Source organism: Diabrotica undecimpunctata, chromosome 5 (assembly GCF_040954645.1).
Source record: "Diabrotica undecimpunctata isolate CICGRU chromosome 5, icDiaUnde3, whole genome shotgun sequence".
In the NCBI taxonomy this organism is placed as follows: domain Eukaryota; kingdom Metazoa; phylum Arthropoda; class Insecta; order Coleoptera; family Chrysomelidae; genus Diabrotica; species Diabrotica undecimpunctata.
In genome coordinates, this window is record NC_092807.1 from 108399307 (window position 1) to 108415713 (window position 16407).

Here is a 16407-nt window from a genome sequence, read left to right on the forward strand (position 1 = left end):
ATTGAAGCGAAAAGTGATGGAAAAGATAACAATAATTGTATTGCTGAAATATTAGACCTCGCTAATCAATTACCAACGGAACTGCTGGTAAATGATGAAGACGTCAACGAGTAGATTATGCAAGATTAGCAAATGGAACTGGCCGGATGTGTTTCATCTTCAGCGTTGGCACAACGCTGTAGTGTTGAAGTGTACTTCAAGTGTATATAATAAACTAATTACATACGTCATAACTTTTTAATTTTTAGTTTATTTTAAGTAAATACCCAACCTCCACGTTATCCGAGTTTTTTGGTATCCGAGGTATGCGCGGTCTCAATTAACTCGAATAATAGCGAGTCTACTGTACCTTGTTGTGGTTGTTCTGGATATACACTGGCGTTGGGTGCTGCATCTGTCATACTGTTACGTTTAGCTAAGGCCAAATTCTTCTCTTTCAGAGCACTCTTTCCTTGTTTTTTTTATTAATAAACTCACCATTCTTAAAGTACTAACCAATTTTAAGTGACATTTTATGTTTGTATCTTCAGACTCTGTTTCTCTTACTCCCACTCAAATATTTTTTAAAACTAGCCATGTTTACACAAGATTTAACTTTTACAAGTAACTTTACTTTGCCTTTATTTGCAGGTTCAATAAAAATACGAAAAATCTAGGACACAAATGACCTATTGTCACAACAATGAAACGTAGAATGCGTAGTACTGCCCTTCGTATTTAAATAAATACCAATCTAGGATTCTCCTAACACCATCTAAACCGTCAGCGCCATGAGTAAGTACTTTCTTGGTTACCAGAAGGCGGGAATTCTCGGAGCGCCACGAGCATTATATTAGTTTCTGCTTAAAAAAACAAAGGAGTTGTTCAATAATGCATAAACCACAGGGCCACAAAACTACTTTATCACACCTTGACAATATGAAAGAGTCCTTATTATAGAAATCGATCATTGAATTGATAGAAAAGAAGTAGAGGAAGAGTAAAAATATATATTTGATAAAAAAATCTGCGACTATGGAAAATCACTTTTAACCCTCCTAATACTAAATTGTTTTTGTCACGTAATACCAATGGTAACCCAATAACCCAATAATAACCCAAAGGTTTCCATCAAACCGTCTAATAATATTTAAAAAAAAATAGTTATATGAAAAAAACAACAAAATTTAGTGTGTTTTAAAATACTTAACGTTTTTAGTAAATTACAATAAAGAATTAATAATTTTACAAATTGTTTTTTGAACATTCATGGCAAGTAATAATGTGATGATTCTTAAAACAAATCGATTGCACTTCACAACATAGGTATACCACGTTTTAATTCTCCAGGTTTTTGGCAAATGACCTTGTGATGTAAAAGCTTCATCTGCACTTGTTTCAGTAGCAACTAACTGATTGAGAAATTCGCGTCGTTTCTAACCTTTTTTTGTTTTCCACCCAATTAACCCAAATTAAAAATGTATATTTTTAGATGCTAAAAATTGTTACTATATCTTTCCTTTCGATATTATGTTAACCATTTTGTAACTTTGTGTATGACGTGATTGTGTACACATCTCCATAGTAAAAAATTTAAAATGTTATTTTATATTAGTAAAGTAGTCTTTTTGCAATTATGTCGTGGCGAACTGGTCGTCGATCAGCACACACAGATGTTGAAAGAAGTACAGCTTTCTGTATGGTCTTGTAGAGATGTTCATTCAGACCTAGCTTTCTTATGTTTTCTAGGAGGTTCTTCGGAATAACTCCAGTAGTAGAGAGAATAATAGGTATTGTCTGGGTACTTTCCATTCTCCACTGTCTTCGTATTTGAATTTCCAGATCCCTGTATTTGGCGATCTTTTCGTTTTGTTTAATAGGAAGATTATTGTTGTTGGGTATCGCCACATCAATTAGTGTTGTTTATCTCTTTAGTTTATTAACTAGTATGAGATCTGGTCTATTATGTGCCACTGTTTGGTCTGTGAGCACAGTGCGGTCCCAGTATAGCTTGTAGTTATCATTCTCAAGTATACTTTCAGGAACGTATTGATAATATGGGAGATGGTTTGTTTGGAGAAGTCCCAGTTTGATGGCTATCTCTTGATGAAGGATCTTTCCTACTGAGTCGTGCCGTTCCTTATATTCAGTTACACCGGGCTAAACCTTTGCTTTAATTATATTTAAGACACGGCACTTATCAAGGCCGAAGTGCATACTAATGTCATTAGAGAAATTTTCCACTGTTTTCAGCATCTGATCCAGGTGGCATCGAGTAGAAGCCAATAGTTTTAAATCATCCATATACAATAGATTATTAAGCTTTGCCACAACAGTAGTGTTATTTTTGATGCTAAAACTTGTGTCAGTTGAGTTCAGTAGCTGGGATAGGGGGTTCATCGCTAGACAAAACCACAGTGGGCTCAACGAGTCTCCTTGAAATAGGCCCCGGTTGATTGCAATATTTTCAGTTTCGATATTGTTTTCACCAGGTATTTGGAGGTGAATTTTTGTCTTCCAATCTGACATTATATGTTTTAAAAAGGTTATCATCGACTTTATATATTTTTAATATATCTACAAGCCATTCATGCGGCACTGAATCAAACGCTTTCTTGTAGTCGATGAAAGCAGTAAAGAGATTCCTTTTTTTGCTATATGTTTGGTTAGAAATGACAGAGTCGATGATAAGTTGTTCTTTGCAGCCCATGGAACCCTTAGCGCACCTTTTCTGTTGGAGCTCTATGATATTGTTTAGAGCACAGTGTTGGTAGATACGCCGGGCTACACAGGATGTGAGCAATTTATACAGAGTTGGAAGACAAGTAATTGGGCGATATTTGGTTGGATCTTGGGTGTTATTTTGATCTTTTGGTATTAAATAAGTTGTTCCCTGGGTTACGAAAGATGGTATTTCCTGCGGATTAGAAATACTGTGATTAATTAATGCTGATAAGCACTCATAAATACTCCAAAACTTCTTAAGCCAGAAGTTTTGAATGCCGTCAGGTCCAGGAGATTTCCAGTTATGAAGCTCTTTGATAATATTTAAAACTTCTTCAGTAGTAAAGGGTTCGTAGGGAGCAGTAACGTAGTGTTGGCAGTTGTGCACCGTATCTTCAATCCATCCAGCATTGGTGTTAAGAGCAGCTGGTGTGGAAAGTTAATTTCCCCAAAACTCATGGATTTCTTCTTGGCTTGGGTACGATTTATTGGCACTTTCTGCAGTAGAATTGAGTTTCCGATAGAACGCCTTCTCGGCATTCTCAAAAAGCATATTGTCGGATTTTGTTATTATTAATTTATTAATTTAGGGATACTAATTTAAGAATTTTATTTTTAGATCTCTAGTGATGGAACGGATATGATATGACTTCTTCTGCCCTGTACTGTGTTAATATCAAAACAAGTAAGTAGAAGAAATCAATTACTAGAAATTAATGATGAACTGTTTGCAAATATTAGTCTACTAGCGGACCAACTCGACATCAAGTTTTTTAAATGAAATTTGACTAATAAAAACGAAACCGGAAGTCGACCTCAAAACCGGAATGCAATTTTTAGTTCATCAAATGTCGACATGGATATCATTTAGCAGTTAATTTTGCATGCTGATCACGAATCCGGTGTTAGATTTGCTCTATCTTGACGTTTTATGCGCGTTTCGGGCCACTTCCGGTGTCGGATCGCAACCGGAAGTACATATTTAGATTCGTCTCGACGAGACCTTTCGATCCATATATACATTGTGGGGTCTAAAACTTAAAGTAAATTTTAACTTCCGGTCATCTCAAAACCGGAAGTGAATTTTTGTACCAAAAGTATATCTTGACAATCTCATACGTAATACTAATAATATTCCGAAAAAATATTTTAATTATCTAATATGGTTTTTGAGTAAAGTGGTGGACAAGAAAAGGGCTTAGCGTTTTAGTATATAAAATTTTAAAAAGATAAAAAGAAAAGGACGTACATTGCTTTTATTATAATATGGACAACTGACTGGTTTTGTGCTCTATAATTTCAGCTCATCTTCAGATACCCGATTAAAGGTTACTTAAATAGTAAAGATGAGAGAATGTGGCTCATTATAGGCTTAATATATATTATAGTATATTTGCATAATTTATACTTAACAACCTATACCATCTGTAGCATTTCTTCTCTCCTATTTTCGAAGTTCTTCTTTTAATTTCCAAAATAGTAATGTAGTTAGTTTAGTTAAAATAGAGTAAGTTAGGTAAACATTATTATATTGGCTTGGACAAACACAATAAATACTTGGGTTTGTAATAGATTATTTAAATTTTATGAACCTTAAAATTATGAATTATTGTTTTTTGTTAATAATTACAATAGTTTGGACTTTTTGATTTTGGATTAAAAATAAAGTTTTAAATTTTATTTAATTAAATATTATTTCGTAGTAGCCTAAAACAATTTTGAAATTTTAAGTTAAATATTGGACCTTTTTGCCGCCTGTTGTCACTTTTTAGTCCTACTACGGAACAAAAAAGGACACCAGACAAGGTCTCGAACAATTTTACAATTACATATTTCTATAATTATAATTCAACCAAAAATTTGGTTAAACGTGGTTAGATAATTTTTTATCGTTTGATTAGTGTTGATAATATAAAATATAGTAATATAATAATAGTAATATATAATAATATAATATAAATAGTAAAATTGGACCTGTCAGCCCCGCGCTACCGTACTAATACATAATAATTATTTATACTAACATTACTATATTAAAATTTTATTGTAAAAATTGTTGAAAAGAATTAATAAATAAAAAAAAAAATAAAAAAGTCTGGGCTCGTCCGGGATTTGAACCCGGGACCTCCCGCACCCTAAGCGGAAATCATACCCCTAGACCAACGAGCCATATTTATAAAAATAAAAACTACTCTTGTAAACAAAACTACTCTGTTCCATTTGCTGTTCTATAAAACATTTTCTTCTTCCTATTATTTATAAGCAATTCTGCTTGTTCATTGGCGGATTAATACCTCTATGGAGGGTGTTATCAAAGAATATAGACGCGTTATATGAGGAATGGAAGACTATAAAAGTTATTATACTCCATCTTTCTTATTTTACAATAAATTTGAGCAGGGGTCGCAAAACCCATATGCCCATGTGAATACAATGTTATATAGTGTGCAATTAAATGGTTACATTACAATAGTTACATATTAAGCACTAACTAACTAAATAAATATACAAAAACATAGGTAATATCAAGTGTTTAGTACAAATTAAATGTTCAACTTGTCAGATCGGAGCAGATTGTCATCTAGTTTATTTTTGAAAATATTGACAGATGGAGCATCTATGATCTCAGCCGGAAGGCTATTCCATATCGAGAACACTCGATTACAAAAAAAAATATGCAAAATATGTTCCGACCAACTTAGATTGTTATTAATTATAACACCTAGATCATTATGTGATTTCACTGTTTATAACACGCGCCCATTAATAGAGTAAGAAAGACACGGATTATTTTTACCCATGTGAAGAACTACACATTTGTCCACATTAAGAGGCAGCATCCAAGTAGAGCACCATTCCGATATGCAATCAAGGTCATCTTGTAGTAACTGGAAATTTACGGAGGGATCGGAAAATAGCTTCGTGTCATCTGCATAGAAAGCCTTGCTGCATTTAATGTGAAATTGTAGATCACTTGAGTATGCTATGAATAAAAGTGGGCCCAAAACTGATCTTTGCGGTACCCCACTTAAAACCGTTCTCTCAACTGAGAAAGAATCCCCAACTCTAACACAAAACTTTCTATCTGTTAAATATGCGTCAATCCATCTCAGTAATTGACCACGGATATCAAGGTGATCCAATTTATGTAATAGTCTTCGCTTTGAAACTCGATCAAATGCTTTAGCAAAATCGAGCTTAATAATGTCTACCAGGGCTTTTCTGTCTAATGCCTTTGACCATTTATTGACACACCAGAGAAGATTTGTCATTGTAGAACGTCCTTTGCAAAACCATGCTACTGTTCTGGTATAACCAGTTCATTTTGAAGAAAATTAGAAATTATTATTCCATTCCATTCCAGTTATTCCATTCTTTTTTTCTATTTTGTATCCATTCATTTATATACTGTTCGTTACATTTTCTTCTAGTGTCTTCACTTATCTTTCGATCTCTCAGCGTATTTCCTGTAATTCTTCTCAGTATTCTTATCTCTGCCATTTCCAGTAGCCTTTGCGTTGTAGCTGCGTCGGGTCTTATTTCTGAGGCATATGTCATTATTGGTCTTACACTGGCTTTATAAATTCTTGATTTCATCTCAGTGTTAATGTGTCTGTTTCGCCATATACTGTTATTAAGGCATCCTGCCAGTCTATTTGCTTTTTGTACTTGATCTCTCACTTCTTTGTCCAGGTCTCCATAGCTAGACAGTGTAATTCCCAGGTATTTTATTTCCATTACTCGTTCAATACTGATGCCATCAATTTCTATTTTACATCTGGTTGGTTCTTTGCTGACTTTGTTTTAGTTTTCTGAGATGAGATTGTCAAATTAAATTCTTTTGCTCTTATGTTAAATCTGTGGACCATTTTTTGCAGACTATCTTCATCTTGGGCTATAAATATTGCGTCATCTGCGTAACAGAGTATTTTGATTTCTTTGTTTCCCATTCTGTTTTCCCTTCCTTTAAGAATGGGGCAAAATGTGACAATAGACCCATATAACTTTAAAAGAGTGAAGAGTTTTAAATATCTCGGAGCAACAATCACTACGATATCGCGGAAGAGATTAAAGGAAGAATTCAGGCAGCAAACAGATTTATGTACAGCCTCCACAATACTATTAAATCTAAAAGCCTAACACGAACATCAAAAATTAAAATATATAGAACGGTGATTAGACCGGTGCTCATGTATGGGTGTGAGACGTGGACCCTGACCAAAGAAACTGAAAGAAAACTTAGATATTTTGAGAGGAAAATCCTCAAAAGAATCTTTGGACCTTATCACGACATTAATAGCAACCAATACCGAATGAGAATAAATGCTGAGGTCAAGCAGATGTACAGAGCGAGCGATATAGTCCAAGAGATTAAATCCCAACGTCTAAGATAGGCTGGCCATGTCCATAGACTCCCTAATAACCGCCTTGCCAAGCTAATATGGGAGGAAGCCCCCACAGGAAGAGGGCCCTTAGGACGTACACGAATTGCGATGGAGAGACAATAAATGGTCAGATCTAAGAACAATGTGGCTACCCACTGACCCAACTATTATGGACGACGGTTCAAGATGGAAGCAAGTTGTGCAGTCAGCCAAAACCCACCCCGGGTTGTAGTGCTACGAGAAGAAGAAGATAATAGACCAGCATTTCACCCGTGCCTGATTGACCTAAAGAAATCGTTTGACAGAGTGAGACTCAAAGATGTAATCCATCTTCTGTTTTAAGCAGAATAGATGTGTGAAACAAAAATAATAAAATAATAGTTTACGCTCATATATGGTACTAATTGATCTTGAGACACCATATGATAGAGTTCTTCGAGAGGTTTTGTGGTGGGCGCTCAATACGACAGACGCTCTTGTGTTGTGTGACAAAAAGATTGCAATTCAACTTAGTGAAAGGAAAATTCTATAAAACTGCTGTAAGCCAGCTATCAGAGAGTTGGAGATGCTTTGACCAGGCATAACTATGTGAAGATGATTGATATTAATATGACTTAAGTCAAAAACTTACAGACAGCTCAAAGTAGGGAAGCTGATCTCTCTAGGGATAAAGACAAAGGGAATGATGAACGATTTGTTTCATTTCTTGGAGTTCTAATTCGATAGATAAGATAGTAACGCGACAGATAAAATAAAAAAAAGATGCGAAAAAAACGCAACGGAAAAAATTTTGGTCAAATTCAAAGTATTTCAATTTTTTTATTTTTAGTCCTATTTTAATGGTTAGCCCACTGTGTATAAATTTATAAATTTTAATTTGGTATAGTCAGTATTTGTGTTGATTGAATTAATAATAATTTGGGTTATTCAATCAACGATTTGACTTATTATACCGGGTTAATTAAAATGTGGTTTTATTATCCTAACTTTGAAACATCGTATGGAATAATTCCGTTTGCGAATTTTCGTAAAACCTTATTTTTCTCTTGCAACCATGTCTTCTAAGCATTGTGTTTTTTATTTCATGTTAAAATATCCCTTGGTTCATTTTTTAGAGCCAAATGAATTTGCCACCCACAATGTAGGACTTTTTTAATTATCATTATTTTGGAGTTATTTTGTAATACGACGAAGTGGCTTTGGTGACTGTTATCATTATGTCATATTGATACTTATATTTTGTTTATCTATGATTGGTCATGGTTCTTAGTGTCGAAGATTGTGCGAAAGCCGTTGCTCTGGTTGAAGATGGGCGAAATTATGAATATGTGGCTAGAGTACTACACACTCATCGCTCTACCATCCAAAGAGTAGTGGAACGTTTTATATGAACTAAAACAAACAAGCGTAAAGCGGGAAGTGGCAGGAAGCGAAAAACTACCGCTCTAGATGATCGTTTTATAGATCATCAGATATAAGCACAGAGGCACAGAGTGGCTAGACTACAATTTTCCAGGGAACATTTGTATTGGAATTTAGGACAATGGAGTAATGTTCTTTTTACGGACGAGTCGAGATACTGTCTTCACTCATCCGATGGGAGAGAACGAGTATGGCGTCGAATTGGAGAGATATTTGCGGAGTACGCTTTCAGTCCCCGCGTTAACCATGGAGAGGGTTCGATGATGGTATGGGCAGGAATATCCCGAAAGGCGCACACTGGATTGGTATTTATTGAGGATTCGTTGACTGCACACCGGTATATTGAGGAAATTTTAGCGAATCACGTAGTACTCTTTTCTCAATATATTGGCGATGATTTTCTATTAATGCAAGATAATGCGCGATCCCACTCTGCAATGTGTGTCACGCAAAATTCAGAGGAAGTTGGTATTAATGAAATGAATTGGCCAGCGTGTTTGCCAGACCTGAATCCAATAAAGCACGTTTGGAACATGCTTGGTAGAAATATTAGAGGTCGCGAAGTCGCAGCAGCCTCAATTAACGAACTTCGGTTGGCTCTAGAAGAGAAATGATATTTGCAACCTCATAGACAGCATGAGCCAACGTGTACAGGCAGTTATAGAGGCTAGGGGAGGCAATACAAAGTATTAAGTTATGTTTTAGTAGTTTTTCTTTGTTATTTGCGTACTTAGGTTAAGTTACATTTTTGTTTTTTTTTATGTTTTGTTATTGTTATCATTGTTCATTAAAACCAAGATTATGTCGTTGCTTTTAGTCATTATTTAAATACAGTGCTTCTGAGATATCGATGTGACATTCCTTCGATATCAGTCACCAAAGCCCCCATCGTCGTATTACAAATTAATACAAAAGATAATGGTAATAATAGAAAAAGTCGTAAATTGTGGGTGGCAAAGTCATTTCGCTCCTAAGAATGAACCAATCCATATTTTTATATAAAACAAAAAACATAATACTTAGAAGACATAGTTGTAACCGAAAAACTAGGTTTTACGAAAATCCCCTAACGGAATTATTCCACAGGATGTTTCAAAGTTAGGATAAAAAACCATCTTTCGATTAACCCTGTATAATAAGCTAAATACAAAATTTTATTAAAAAACTCACCATACTAAATTAAAATTTATAAATTTTTACACAGTGTGCTAAAAATAATCATCAAAATAGGGCTAAAAATAAAAAAAAACTAAAATATTTAGAATTTTCTCCGTTGCATTTTTTTTGCATCTGAGTAACATTAATGATATTTCTTGGTAAGACTATTGAAAAAGTTGACCAGGTCGATATAGAATAAAAATAAGCCGCGTACGTCACTAAATCAATCTTGTCCAATTTATATTTGACAGTTCGCTCTATGTATAACAAGGTAACACGTCGTGTGTGTATACTTCCCCGTTGTTTTCGTTATACAAATTGAGTTTTATAAAAATGTAGGTTGGCATCCACAAAGAGATAACAAACAAATTTAAAAGTTTGCGCATATTTTTCCAGTCAAATAATGCGAACGCTTCCTTCCGCCTTCCGTCTTATAGGAACGTTAAGGCATGTAAATCTTGGGCTTGTAAAAAGATTTTCAAATATAGTTTACAAATTTATTTTTCTAGCAAATACGAAAAGTCATTAGAGTTTCGCTAACGTAAATGACATAAAACTGTTGACAAATAGAGAACTAATTAAGTTTTACAAATAAAAGGCAGATTTTGAGCACAGTTCTTTATTAAATCTTGACCAAGTACTTTTCGCTCTCGAAATTTCATAAACATTTACACACGATTATACAAATAAAAGACAGCACACAAAAGGACAAACAGTTAAAAATAATTATTCTGGAGGGGCTACATTATGGGCGATGGAAGAGATAAAATGGCTCCTGGTCATTCAGATTTTACGGAAATTTTTAAAGTGATATCTGACTATGACTACTGAGATGGCTTTGTCTAAAATTACGGACAGTCACCACAAAAGTGATCTGCACATCAAATACTTTATGGCAAATTGAACATTGACTACAAGTACTGTAACGTAAAAGCTAACAAAAGTAGATAATAAAAAGCTAATCGTTCACGAAGACTCAAAAGTAAAAACGGAGCTTAATGAGAATTTTGCGAAAATAGTAGGGGACACTATTGCGACATAGAGAACAGTGGATTGAAATGAAGATGTCTATTACAACACTTTCACATGAATATCTTAAATCAAGAAAAGAAAAGAAACAAGAATGGATGGCAGATAAAATATTGCAGATAATCGAAGAGCGAAGAAAACTAAAAGGTAGAAATGACAATGAATAAAAAAGTTGCATAAGAATATACTAAGCGAAATAAAAAGAGCAAAAGAAGCATGGCTGCTGGCGAAATGTACGAAAATTGAAACACTAAAACGCAAACATGACGATTTCGATTTGCACAAAAAGTACAGAGGTACAGAACACCAGAAAACAACGCAATACAGGCATAAATGAAAGATTTTTACTACAGTTGAAGATAAATTAAGAAGATGTAAAGAATATATTTACGAATTATTCGAAGATAGAGCAAGAACACCGACTGAAATAGACAATCCCTATAGCCCAGAAATCACGAAGAAGTAACTATGGCCATTAAGCGAATTGAAGATGGTAAATCACCAGTACCCGATAAAATGCATGGTTAGAGGTATACCAAATTACAACTCTTACAAAGCTATTCAATAACATATTTTATATAAGACTGGTCAGTTACCAAAAGACTAGTTACTATCTATATTCATTCCACTTCCCAAAAAAGCCAACTCTAGAAAATGTAAAGAACATAGATTAATTAATTTGATGAGTCATGTACTTAAAGTACAATACTCCACACTATTATTTACTCGCACATATACGCCAAATTAGAAGAACACCTAATTGAAGTTCAATTTGGATCCAGGGCAGGACTCAGTTTGCAAGTTTTAATACAGGGATGCAAGGAATGTCAATTGAGATGAGGATGCGTGTATCATTGATTTCGAGAAGGCATTTGACAAAGTACCATATAAGAAACAAATCGATATCCTAAAAACATCCAAACTCGTTGATAAGGATATAAGAGTAATCTCAAACTTCTATATCCAACAAAAAGCAACAGTGCAACTCGAATTATTAACCCTCCGAGATCTTCACAGTTAGAAAAGGACAAGGAGTTGGACAGGTTTGCGTTCTGTCACCAGCACTATTTAATATATAATCAGGAAATGTCTTTAGAGAAGCTCTGGACGAATCAGAAGATTCTACTGCAGTAAATGGCCAACTTATCAACAATATTAGATATGTAGATGATACTGTATTGCTGGCAGATAATGCGCCGGGGATCCAAACGATGATGGATACTTTTGTAGAACCATGTAAGAAATACGGCCAAAACTACATTATAAGTAGACAAAAATATTGGTCATTAGTAAGAATACCAACATAAACGCCCAAATTACAATAAACGATACACCGTTAGAAAGGGTAGAGAAAAAAAAGTGGTACTGTAGGTGGTACTGTAGATTAGCGCTAAGCTTCATATTTTCTGTATTTTTAAAATTTAAATAATATGTTTATAGTTGAATAAATAAATTTTATTGTTTTTATAGATTTTAATAAAATTGAAAAAGTTAACATGTTGTCGGCCACTTCTCCTCTCGTAAATGGACTCTTCCAGTTATTTACTGTGTGTTTTGTATGTTTACGGTACTATTTCGTAAAAAGCTATATTTAATATGTACTGATTTAGAAATCTCTTCCGAAGTATAAATGTGAAAGTTTAACTTAAAATGTTTTACTAATAACTCTTTTTGTCACACTTTAATACAATTTTTGATAATTGCAAAAATCCGACATTATATTTATGTGAAATTATCTTAAAATGAAAAGTATATAAAATAAAAATTAAAGTCCGATTTCAAATGACAGTCTAAATTAAACCTTAACTAATGTTCACTTTAGAATAGAGCACACTTTAGTGCCATGTCCAGTTTCATAATACCTACAGCTGTTTTCACTATTAGAGTCTCATTATTGTAGAAGCAAGATAAAGGTTGAATTTTAAAAAACTTTTCGACCATAACCTTCGAAGAGTGCCTCAGCCTATGCATGTGGAACTTAGTTATTTTCGAAAGTATGTAAATGTTAACTACAACATTGCTTTTGGAACTCCGCTGACTGACTGTTGCTCCACTTGCTTGAGAACAAAGGAGCAGTTGAAAGTAGCTACTTCTTTAGCTATTCAGCAAAAGTTAGCCACTGAGCATCATGTTTATATCGTAAAAGCAAAGGCTTTTTTCAAACTTCTTAAAAATTCAAAACCCAACACAACTAACTTTTCATTCGACTGCCAAAAAACTTGCCAAAAGCACTACCTAGACTGCCTGATCAAGCAGCATATTTCACCTAGCAAATAAACTATAATAAGTTTAAATTTGTTGCTGAAACTTACCGATAAACTAAGACCAATAAATGTGTTTTTTTACGTGTGGACAGAAATTGACTTTTGAAAAGATTCTAATAAAATAGCGTCTGCTTTACAACATGCTCTAAAGGATTTTGATTTTGATGTCATCATAGAAATAGTACGTTTGTTCGCTGATGGTTGCGGCGAACAAAACAAAAATTCGAATATGATGACAATGTTGGCTTATTGGCTTTTAGAAGAATCGCCGAATCATATTAAGCAATTTTAATTAATATTTCTGATCGTCGGCCATTCCTTTATTCTGCCTAATCATATTTTCGGCCTTATAGAAAAAGACAATAAAACAATGCCTGTTATCGTAGACATTTTTAACAAAAAACTACTTTAGAGCAAAAAGCAAAGTTTTGCAAAGAATGACATCATATACGCTATATTAATCCAAAATTGCAATGAAAAAACATCTTCACTAAATAATGTATGTACTGCAAAATATTGTAAAATATACAACGAGATACAATATATAATATACATTCTGTCCGATGTCAATACCTACTATAAATCATTTTATCCACATATATATCGTACAACGATAATACCCGCTTTTTGTTTCCCCTGGTTGTTATACATTAAAACGGTTCATAAAATATGAAAAGGAATTTGGACCGAACGGGAAGTCCTAAATCGACAATAGCACAATATAAATGCACTACTAGCTGTACATTGTTGAAAGCAAGCACTAAAGTGTCAACAAGAGCCATTAGATGGCGTACAAAACTTGGGCCATAACAAGTTTGCTTTGGCTGGACGTCAACAAACGAGGGGAGTTTGATTTTTTGCTGGTGTGGCACATTAATAAGATATATTAGCCTACTCGATGTACTGTTTTGTTTATGACACCGAAACGGAATAGAGAACACAACTTGGTTTCGTGGGTTGATGTCCAAGGCTGCCGAAACTTTTGGACTAGTATATGAATAGATGGACTCTAAAATTACTTAGTGGATGACAAAACATGCGAAAACTAATGGGCGGGTAAAGTAAACGATGAAATCTGTTTGTTTCCTTGGAAAGCATTTTCATTTTTTTCGTGTTTGTGTTTACGTATTTAGCTAAAACGATTAATCTTAAGATGTTTAAGTTTTAGTGTGCTTCTTTGTTTTAGCACATACATTTATACAGTATGTCTGCAGAAGCAAGAAAACTTTTATATTATAAGGTAATAAACATAAATATATATGTACTTTAAAAATAGGTCTGTCGAAGTCAAAATAGCATTATCAAATGTTAACATTTTGCAGGTACATTCATACGCGTGTGTAACTTTTTTTCATCAGTTATAGTGCATTGCAGTGCTTATTCGCTATGTTCACGAACCCACGCGACCTATTGTAATGCGATTTAAAAGCCCGATTTAAGTCCAACTGCAGAACAATTCCATAAAAATAATATATTGTACTGCAGGAATATATTAATATCATTATTAAATGTATTATAATTTCTCTAGAACGTGGCCCGATTCTAACGCATTGGGATTCTAGAACGTATGATGTTCTACTAAAATGCTTTTGTTTCACACCAAAAATATTCTATGCAGATTTCCCACTTCTATCCTGCAGTAAATGGATCAGCAGATGGTTTCTAATTTTAAGAAATTGTTCACCAACGCGTTGCTTTGAGGTTTCGAGAGTTCTGGAATGAATACTTTAACATCGTGATATATTATAACATCGTAAGAATTATTAATCACGCCTGGCTGGGTGTTACAAAGAGTACCTTAACCTCTGGATGGAAAAAACTGTGGTCTAAGGCTGTAGCTGAAAGAGCCTTCGAAGGTTTGCAACCCGAAATGTCAGTGGGAAAGGAGATTGTTTCTCTGGGAAAATCAATGGGCCTGGAGGTGGATGAAAGAGATGTGATGAACGAACTCAGGAGCAGTCTCAGGAGCTGATAAAAGAGAAGTTACACAATCTACATTCGCAGCAGCATACGGTCGTTCAACGAAAGACGAGGCTACCTCTACAAGAGATATGAAGAAGATCTTGAGAGTGTGGGAGAAAGTTGTAGAGTTCGTGGATAAAAATCACCCCGAAAAAGTTGCAACTGGTAGTACATCGAAGTTCTTCAACGAAACTTGCTTAACTCATTCCCGCAATATCCTGAAAGGGAGGAAAAAACCTAACACTAGAAAGACGGAGGTGGTCATTTTGACCAATTTTCTTTTTCAAAGTTTGATATCTTTTCAATTAGTTGAAGGAGATCTTTGTAATTTTTTGACTTCTAAACTAAGCTGTTCTATACATTGGTAGTGTTTTATTTTAAATTTATTTAAAAATACTTGTTTTACGAAATGATATCCCTAGAAGGACGACAAATGGTCATTTCGACACGACTCGATTTATGTGGGATATTTCACAATACTTTTACGTGGGAATTGCATAGAAGCATAAGTGGTAATTTTGATCCGAATCGATTTATGTGGGTTATAAATTTCACTTTAACGTGGGAATTTCGTTCAATTGGAAATATAATTTTCCAAGAATATTATTTCTAGGTTGTGTTATTGTCATTTTGGCATTTTTGTGCAGTGTTAGTCTAAAAGCTGTCGGTAACAGTCTGTTATTAAGTTGTTAAGACCATTTATTTAGCGGAATTAGAACAATTATCTGATACTGAATCTGACGTTCTCATTTCTCAATTCTCAATTCTGAACACTTTTTTTCCAGGTAGAGAAGCTAAACGAAATATTATGAAGGACCCTTCTACACCCACATCATATTATGCAAAAACAAACATTATTGTCGGATACGTTTCAAGTGCTTTTCACTTATTCATTGACGATTATATTTTGAAACACATAAAATGGTGCACAGAAGTTGAAGTTGATTGCAAACTGAAGAGTGGAAAATTTCACTAGAAAAAATTGAAGCGCTTGTTGGGCTTTTGTATGCTCGTGGAATTTTAGGGCAAAACAGTTTTAGCCAAAACTTTTCAAGTTTGTGGTCAACAAAGTGGACACCTCCGATTTTTTCAAAGACAATGTCTCGAGATAGATTTTTACAAATAATGCGGTTTATACGTTTTGACATCTGGTCAATCAGACGCCAAAGACTTTAGGGCAATAAATTTTGTCTAATTTCAGAAATTTTGGAGCGATTTATTTCAAATTGTCAATCATGTTTTATACCTAACGAAGACATAACAATTGATGTACAACTTTTTCCAATAAAGGCGAGGAGCAGATTTACATAATTTATGGCTAACAAACCCGATAAGTTTGGAATCAAGTTCTGGCTGGCTGTAGATGTAAATATTTACTCAATGATTTTCCGTATTTAGGAAAAGATGACACTCGTCCCTGAAAAAAGGACGAAATGTAACACTGATAACTTTTTATTTTTATCCATCTTGCTCAAGAGTTCGAA

General features: G+C 34.2%; 1 protein-coding gene and 1 non-coding gene across 5 annotated transcripts in view; one reads left to right on the plus strand and one right to left on the minus strand.

Moving 5' to 3' along the window:
* The window catches only part of Camta (Calmodulin-binding transcription activator), a 1863487-nt gene that overhangs the window by 369866 nt on the left and 1477214 nt on the right, over positions 1 to 16407 (plus strand). For all 4 annotated transcript variants that reach the window (XM_072532541.1, XM_072532543.1, XM_072532542.1 and 1 more), the window contains exon 3: positions 3323 to 3388. In XM_072532541.1, the coding sequence (XP_072388642.1) occupies positions 3349 to 3388 (40 nt within the window). In that variant the 5' untranslated portion in view covers positions 3323 to 3348. The remainder of the gene's footprint in view (positions 1 to 3322; positions 3389 to 16407) is intronic.
* On the minus strand, positions 4801 to 4872 carry TRNAP-AGG (transfer RNA proline (anticodon AGG)). The gene has a single exon. It is a non-coding gene; the product is annotated as a tRNA-Pro (tRNA).